Source organism: Eretmochelys imbricata, chromosome 5, assembly GCF_965152235.1.
Source record: "Eretmochelys imbricata isolate rEreImb1 chromosome 5, rEreImb1.hap1, whole genome shotgun sequence".
NCBI lineage: Eukaryota > Metazoa > Chordata > Testudines > Cheloniidae > Eretmochelys > Eretmochelys imbricata.
Window position 1 is genome coordinate 73,729,166 of NC_135576.1, and position 9,266 is coordinate 73,738,431.

General features: G+C 43.1%; 1 protein-coding gene across 1 annotated transcript in view; it reads left to right on the forward strand.

Moving 5' to 3' along the window:
• The window catches only part of LVRN (laeverin), a 60,996-nt gene extending 52,442 nt beyond the window's left edge, over positions 1–8,554 (forward strand). Inside the window, exons 19-20 of the mRNA XM_077817347.1 lie at positions 699–774; positions 6,648–8,554. Of these exons, the coding sequence (XP_077673473.1) occupies positions 699–774; positions 6,648–6,794 (223 nt within the window). The 3' untranslated portion in view covers positions 6,795–8,554. The remainder of the gene's footprint in view (positions 1–698; positions 775–6,647) is intronic.
• Positions 8,555–9,266: the final 712 nt, after the last annotated feature.

Genomic DNA, 9,266 nt, shown 5'->3' on the forward strand with positions numbered 1-9,266 from the left:
TCACTGCACAATTATACTGATGTGAAATCTGTTGTGAATCTGGTCCCCCACTTTCAAATGAAAACCCTGCCAATAGGAATATACTGAGATATCTGAAACTACATTTTAATCCTACTAGGGCAAATGATGAAAGGGGCATAACTCCCATTGAATTAAATGATTATTTAACCTTGCTTACTCCAGGGCTGGATATAGTCCCTAGTATCTTTTATATCATAATATGCCATGGCTCTGATTCAATACACTGATATTTCTCTTCCTCCTTCAAACTCTTGCACCTGATTATTTGCATGTGACTGACAATGGATGAGCATATTATTCTAGTCTCTTCTAACTTGATTATGATTTTTAGCTGTGTATAAATGGCAGAGTTTACCCGATTAGAAAAGTCAGATGATTCCTGTCTATTTACCCTAGAGTGAGAGCAAATCTTTTACAGAAAGGAAAATTATTTGTAAACTGCACTCTGCATCCAGCATAAATATTTGCCTCACAAATTTAAACTCTGAGAATATTTCTTTAAATAAGGGGGGGAGGAGAGAACTCAGACTACTAAATTTCAGTTTCAAAGTTTCAACATAATAATAGATTAGGCTTGGCGAATATGCTTGCAGAAGAGGAACTCAGGCTGATGGCATATTTACCAACATATTATCAAAATGCTTCTCTTCCTGACTGATATTTATATTACTTTATAGGCATGGGAATGGAATACTACAGAGATTATTGAGAATTATGGAAAACTTTGTCAATACAGACTTACAGATCCAAGAGGTAAGTTACTTATATGCCATTGGATAAATAACTAATTTAAATCTTGCTGTCAATTTGTAAATAGTATTTTTTAAAATTACATATTTCTTAAAAAGAAATGGAAAACATGAATTGTATTGAATAAATATATGGAAACTCATTGTGGTTTTTGTTGAGACATAGAGATAGGGGTGCAACCAGAATTTTCCTAAGGATGGGGCACAGAGCTCTCCCTCCCATGCCATGTACCCAGACCAAATCCCCCACTTTCTCTTCACCCAGACCTGTTTCTCCCCCGTGCACCTAGCTCTACACACGGACCCCTCCTGCTGCCCCACACCCAGCCCTGTGCTTTCCCCCCATATTGCCATGTCCCCAGCTCCAAGTTCTCTCCTCTGCACCCAGCCCCATGCTCTTACTCAGTGAGACATCATCCTTATCAGGAGGCAACTGTCATGGGAGCCCTTGTCCCCATCCTCTTCCTTCATATCAGCTTCTCAAGGAAGCACCAAAAGCCCAGATTTAACCCGCCAACATTCCTCCCTCTGGCCCCCAATCCCAGTCTCCTTGCCTTGCTCCCCTGCCCACCCCCCAGCTTCCAATCCTAGCCTCCCTGCCTAACCAATCTCCAGCTCCCAGTCTCATTGCCCAACCAATCACAGCATCCTCCCCTGGGCTCCCAGGCTCCCCATCCAACCTGTCCTTGCCTCTTCCAGCTCCTAGACCCAGTCCCTTTGTCCAGCCTCTTCCAGTCCCCCCACCAATTCCCAATCACAGTTTCTTTTCCTATTCCAGTCCCAGTCTCACCAGACTCCTTGTGCCAGTCTACTCCCTTTCATTCCTTGGGTCTGGGTTTTGTCCCCTGTGCATTTGGATAAGATGGCTTCCTGGGCCCAGTGGAGGTCCATTGATACCAAAAGAGAGACAGGTTTCAGAGTAGCAGTCGTGTTAGTCTGTATTCGCAAAAAGAAAAGGAGTACTTGTGGCACCTTAGAGACTAACCAATTTATTTGAGCATAACCTTTCGTGAGCTACAGCTCACTTCATCGGATGCATTCAGTGGAAAATACAGTAGGGAGATTTATATACACAGTGAACATGAAACAATGGGTGTTTTTATACACACTGTAAGGAGAGTGATCACTTAAGATGAGCTAATACCAGCAGGAGAGCGGGGGCGGAGGGGGGGCAGGGAACCTTTTTTAGTGATAATCAAGGTGGGCCATTTCCAGCAGTTGATAAGAACGTCTGATGAACAGTGGGGGGGGGGGGGGGGGAAACATGGGGAAATAGTTTTACTTTGTGTAATGACCCATCTACTCCCAGTTTCTATTCAAGCCTAAGTTAATTGTATCCAGGTTGCAAATTAAGTCCAATTCAGCAGTCTCTCGTTGGAGTCTGTTTCTGAAGTTTTTTTGTTGAAGAATGGTCACTTTTAGGTCTCTAATTGAGTGACCAGAGAGATTGAAGTGTTCTCTGACTGGTTTTTGAATGTTCTAATTCTTGACGTCTGATTTGTGTCCATTTATTCTTTTGCGTAGAGATTGTCCAGTTTTACCAATGTACATGGCAGAGGGGCATTGCTGGCACACAATGGCATATATCACATTGGTGGATGTGCAGGTGAACAAGCCTCTGATAGTGTGGCTGATGTGATTAGGCCCTATGATGGTGTCCCCTGAATAGATATGTGGACACAGTTGGCAACGGGCTTTGTTGCAAGGATAGGTTCCTGGGTTAGTGGTTCTGTTGTGCAACGAGAGACTGCTGAATTGGAATTAATTTGCAAACTGGATACAATTAACTTAGGCGTGAATAGAGACTGGGATGGGTCATTACACAAAATAAAACTATTTCTCCATGTTTATTCCCCCCCTCCCCCACTGTTCCTCAGACGTTCTTGTCAACTGCTGGAAATGGCCCACCTTGATTATCACTACAAAAGGTTCCCCCGCCCCGCTCTCCTGCTGGTAATAGCTCATCTTAAGTGATCACTCTCCTTACAGTGTGTATGGTAACACCCATTGTTTCATGTTCTCTGCGTATATAAATCTCCCCACTGTATTTTCCACGGTATGCATCCGATGAAGTGAGCTGTAGCTCACGAAAGCTTATGCTCAAATAAATTTGTTAGTCTCTAAGGTGCCACAAGTACTCCTTTTTTAAAAGGGAGACAGGTTCCCTGCTCTCAGTTGTAGTGCCTGATCATTAGAGGGAAAGGTTGGCTTGGCCCCTGTAGCCCTGGGCTGGAGCATGCTCATTAACTCTGTGGGATGGCACATGCTCAGTTTGGTTACAGGTAGGAGCTGTGAGAGGCTCGAGCAGGCTCAATGAGGATGAAATATTTGGAGAGTTAACTGTTATAATCAAAGTAGTATCTACTGAGCAAATGCCAACTGATTCCCTCCTCCCCTAAAGGCTTATAACTTGGCCTTATCTAAGTGGATTTTCATGGGGACAGCAAAAGGCACATCCCTGATACAAAGACCCCTCTGCCAAATTTCAAGTCCCTGCTCCAAAGCATGAGGGCACTAGAACTATTCAAAAAAAGGTTGCTAGAAATTTTTAACATGGGCAAAATAATGTATTTTTTCCTAACCTCGTTCTTTGAAATGGCTAAATGATTTTGGACGAAATTTTCCAAATAATTCAGTCTGAGGCAGACTCAGAACATGGAAATTTTCAGCCTAAACTGTTCAAGTTTTACCAAGTTGTAAGCAACTGAAAACAGACACAGGGAACCTTTTTTAACAGGTGGCACTAGGAACCTCCCCTATAATGTACTTACCTGTACAGACAATACGATTTCACTACGGAGGAATTTTAAGATTGCAGTTAGCTTTTCAGTTAAAACTTTTGTTAGGCATAAAAACAAATATTGATTATTACAAAACTGACAGCATTTACTCCCAATCCTTGTCTACTGTAGGATTCCCCAAAAATTTCCACCAATGCTGACACCAGTGCAGCTCGGTTGGTAGGAACAATTCTGGGAGCAATTGTGATAGGGTGACCAGACAGCAAGTGTCAAAAATCAGGACTTTTTTTTTTCCAAGGGGTATAGTTGCCTATATAAGACAAATCCCCTAACATCAAGACGTCTGGTCACTCTAAATTGTGTAGTCAGGGCACTAGTAGCTGCTGCTGTTTTTAACAACATGTTGTGTAGAGCTGCTGTGAACAGGCTGAGATGACACGATGGTTAAAGTGTCAGTGGCTGCCAGAAGCCGAATCCAGGATTGTGCGGCCCATGTTACTGCCGCCAGTGGAGCTTCTGTAATGGTAGGAAATTATTCCAGGAAAAAATCCTAGAGTGGACAAACTCATAGAGTAAAGATTGTATTTTCCAGAAATGTACAAGTAAATCCATTCAGGAAATTAGGAGTTCAAAGAAATTGACTCCATCTTACATTCATGGCTGCAGACTAAAGCCTTTTCAGATCTTTCTAGCCTACAAATGCCCCCTCCCCTCTCTTTTGCAACATTTCTGTCACTCTTTAGATAGATGTCCACAGAACTTGTGCATAGGCTAGTCTGAAAAAAACAACCCAAGTTATTAATCATAGCTGTTTCTAGTTGTACCCTGGGAGCAATTATTCATCAAAAGCTGATGTCTAAAATTTTATACATCTGGGTAGAGCTCCTTGCTCTGGCTCCTTCATGCTGAGAGTGGTGGTGTGGTGTGAAGGGGACCCCAAAGACATGTCTACACTGCAGCTGGGAGCATGCCTCCCAGGCCAGGTAGACAGACTTGCACTACAAAATTGGCTGGAGGTAGCTAAAAATAGCAGTGTGGATGTTGCGGCTTCAGTGGAGACCCGAGCTCAGACCCAAGGACTCCAAACTGCAATGTCCACACTGCTATTTTTAGAGCATTAGCTCAAGCTGAGCTAGCATAAAGATCTGTCTATCCATGCTGGGAGGCTCGCTCCCAGATGCAGTGTAGACATACCCTGAAAGTTCTGGTTCCAGCATGGGGGCAGATTTCCCCCAGAGCAAGCACTGTGAAGACAGCCATAAAGCTGTTTCCGAGGATCCTCTCACAAACCATACTGTAGAGGGCATGTTGGGCTGAAAAGGGCATGTGAGGGATGAGACTACAGCCTGCACCAGGGAGGAGTTTGGGGGCAGTGTGTGGCCCAAAGGGCAGCCCTTGGAGGCTATCATAATTTAGGCCAGGTGTTCTTACAACAAATTTTTGGTGGCCTCAAAATGCGGCCACCAACTCTTGCTGGTCGCTGGCTGCTCTGACAATTTTTCCTAAAATACTTTAGGAAAAACAAATAAATATGCACATATTCATGTCCAAAGCATTGTGATTTATCTATGTGGGGTTTTTTTTTGCAGACTCGGTAATAAAAATAATGTACAGCTGTCTGTTCTTTACTGGACCTAAACAGAATAGAAACACAAATAAGGTCCTTTGAACATGCTTGTCTTTTTTTTTTTTTTTTTTAAAGACTTGCTAGCTATAAGTAAGTCTGCTCTGAAAAGTGATATTTGTATGTTTGTTAATATCACTTTTCACAGCAGACTTACTCAGCCCAAGCAAGCCCGGGGACAAAGTAAGCCCTGGATGGGGAGGTGGCTACAGAGGCAATGGGGCCAAGGGCAATGGGGCACTGGAGGAGGCAGCTGGGGCCAGAGGTAATGGGGGAGGGGTGTGAGCTCAGGGCCAGAGCCCGCCACTGTGCAGCCAGGGAACAAAGCCCAAAGCCCCACATCCAGGGAACAGAGCCTCAAGTCCCACAGCTTGAGCCTGCTGTCTGCCACCCCAGGGCTGAAGCCCAACTCCACTATCCTCAGGAACATGGAGAACTCACTGACTGCCTGCTCTTCCAGCTTGTGTGTCTCCAGAGGGGGGCGGGGCCCAACCACTGCTGGTGGCCCCTGGGGAGGGGTTGCTGCTCCCCCCCCAATCACTGTCCAGGAAGCTGTGGCTGCAAGAAAAGCCCCTGGTGGCCACATTTGAGAAACACTGACTTAGGCTATGTCTTTTCTGCAACAAAGCTGGGGGGTGGTGGTGGTGGGGGTTTACAGCAGGATGACTAATGCTCTTTAGCTATCCCACTGTAAAATCCTAGTGGGGACAAGGCACTGACATTTTTACCATGAGGAGCTAGGCAAGATCAACACTACACCCCTGCCTCTGGTGGACTTCACCAAGTTTACCGAGTGGTAAGACTACAGCACCTTGTCTGTGCTAGGATTTTACAACAGGATAGCTAACATGCATTAGTTATCCTGCAGTAAAGTCATGCCTTTTTTGGCAAGCCTATAAGTTACACTGGGTGCCTCTCCAGCCCTCAGATTTACCCAAGACCAGGAGGGCATAAAAGTGCTTTAAATCCATCTTAACCCCCTTCCTCCTGGGCTATGTTCTATGCTATGCCTCTAAGAGGCACAGCACAGAATCTCACCCCAGAACTCTGCTGTCTGTAACTATAGGTGTGAACTACTTTGAAAAAGAAAAGGTGCCAGGCCAGTGAAGCCTCAAAGCTCCGCAGATGCAGAGTTCCTGCTTTCATCTTTAAGGGGCTCAATTTGCAGCAGTGCAGGGCACTCCCACTCTGAAAATCATCCCCTTTAAGGTATCCCAATCTGGGCCCCCAAAATCACTTTTGAACATTTAAGCCACAGTATAGGAGCTTTGCAGAGCAAGCACCTTTCTAAGCTAAAGTTTTAAGTGTCAAATTCTGGCTCCATTGATGTCAAATGCAAAACTCCCGTTGATTTCAGTGAGATCAGTATTGTACCTTTAAATGTAAATTTAAACCCTAAATGTAAAAAACAAGCTCTTATCTAGACAGTTATAAGACATCTGTCGAAAGTGCATTCAATTTTTCAACTCAAAGTACTCTGTAGACTAACTTTATGTATCTATATTTTTTTAGTTGCAACTTTTTTACAATACTACACTGGACGAGGATCTACGGACTGCTACTACTGAAACATTGCAGTTTGCAAAGTTTGCAAATAAGGAAAGGAGAAAACTCATAGCCAGATTTACTGATTGGTTACGGAAAAATATAGATGACTGACTTCTGAAATCTGTTTCTCACATATATTCTATTAGAATATAGCTTGCTAGCATTTTTATACTATTTTATGATTTAATAAAGAGATGAAGCACATGATTTATATTCGAAACCAAAGATTCTAACCACAAAGCCAGACCAACCTGATTCACAATGGAAGGATAAAATTCTACAGAAAACATGCAAGAAAACTATCTGCATATTACATCTATCTTATTTCCCTATGGGATGATGCTTGAGAGACTTATTCTTAAATAAAGTCAAGAAAAATCTGCAGAAACATTTTTAAAATATGTCAGCACTTTTGGGGAATCAGCCCTGTGGTTAAAACACAGGACTTGAAGTTAGAAGACTTGGGTTTTATTCTCTGTTCTGACACTGGCTTGCTGTGTGACCTTTAGGCAAGTCGTTTAATCACACTGAGCCTCAGTTTTTGTATTTGTGAAAAGGGAATGGGGACGATAATATGTAAGTTAGAGCAGCGTTATGGAACTTTAACTCTTGAATGTTTGTTTGTGAAGTGCCTCTTGATCCTCAGAGGGAAGGCACTACAGGAATCCAAAGCTTACGTTTTTATATATTGAGTGCTTTTTCATCTACACTAAATTTCATTAGAGAATTTGTAGAAGTTTTACTTTCTTCCTGCCTATTATTAGGCTTAATGGAGATGACTGACAGCCAAATAAAACTCAGGCCATTAGTATTAAAGCAAGTCTATTAGCTTTTGGTTAAAGTGTATTAGTTTGTGGGTTTGTTTATTTGCACAGTTAACAAATTATGAAAAAATGAAGTTGCACCACTACCCCAATAAACAAAGAAAGTAATATTACATTACCTTAGGGAAACCCAGTGAGGAAGTAACAGGCAGTGTTATAAAGGAAATAAAGAGCACAAAACAGAGCAATATCCAGGATTTCAAAATCAGAGTTTTCAATGTGGAAAATTCTTTGTTGGGTTCCCAGTGCGCATACGAGGACGCTGACAGCCACATCCTTAGCCCCAACTAAGGGTATGTCTAAACTTGGAGCTGGGGGTGCGATTCCCAGCCTGAGGAGACATGTAGCTGTGGCAGCACGGGCAGCAGGAAAGGCTGGCCACCCTGAGTACGTGCCTATGGTCTTGGATGGGTACGTACGCCGGGTGGGTAGCCCCTCCCACTGCTCCTATGGCTGTGGCTACACTCTATTTTTAGCACACCCGCTTGATCAGAACTAGTGCAGGTGTGTCTCCTGGAGCTTGGAATCACACCCCCAGCTCAAAGGGTAGTTACACCCTTAGTCTCCTCTGCACCTCTCCAATGGTGCAAAGTATAATTAAAGCTGCCTTTAGGCAGTACTGGAGAATTCTGTCAGCACAAGGGACATATCTGATGATGTAGCCAGCTCTATGCTAGACACTCCTGGTCTCCCCAGCACCCATTCCAGGATGGGGAGGGTTTGGGGGCGGAATGCAATATGTTCCACTGATCATGGATCGCAAAGGAGCTGCTCCCTGCTAGCATGACTTAGAGCTTCTTCAGATAGATGCATGACTGATTTGTCCCCCTGCAGGGTTGGTGCGAGGTGGAAAGGAATGGAATGACACCTAGGCTACCCCAGGTGGGCACAGCTCTACACAATCTCACTGCAGGATTTATGTACCTAACTTTCAGCACCCAGCCTATCCAAACCATTGTCTTTCTCAGCTATCTGTAACCATTCTCCCCTTTTCTTGTTTACAGAAATGTCAGGTTTTTTCCTGAATAAAAATATGTTAATAATTTAATCTCCAATCTGTAAATATTTACAAAAGCAATTGTAAATAAGAAAATATTTCAAAATCAATTAATTGTGTGATTAATTGTGTGCTTCTTTAATAACATACCCTTTATATCCTTACAGCAACAATATAGTGATTAGAAAAGGAGTACTTGTGGCACCTTAGAGACTAACCAATTTATTTGAGCATGAGCTTTCGTGAGCTACAGCTCACTTCATCAGATACATACCGTGGAAACTGCAGCAGGCAGTTTCCACGGTATGTATCTGATGAAGTGAGCTGTAGCTCATGAAAGCTCATGCTCAAATAAATTGGTTAGTCTCTAAGGTGCCACAAGTACTCCTTTTCTTTTTGCGAATACAGACTAACACGGCTGTTACTCTGAAACCTGTCAATATAGTGATTGATTTTCCTAGAGTGTATGCCATATTGTATGTCTCTTTTCAAGCCTGAGACTAAATAGCAGGAAGAAACCCAGAATTACTTGGTGCCTAATGTTGGTAGCCACTCAAAGAAAAGGAAGGCAAAACTTTTACCTCTTGTTACTGCTTCTTGCTCTGCTGAGAATAGACAGTTGAAAACATGTCTAAGAACGTATCCCTTTTCCAGGTAATTCTGTCTGAAATAACTGTAGAGGCAGAATAGCAGGGAGAGAATTACTTAGATTTGTTCAAGGATGAAAATAACAATATGGTATCTCTAGTACTAGCCCTGCCC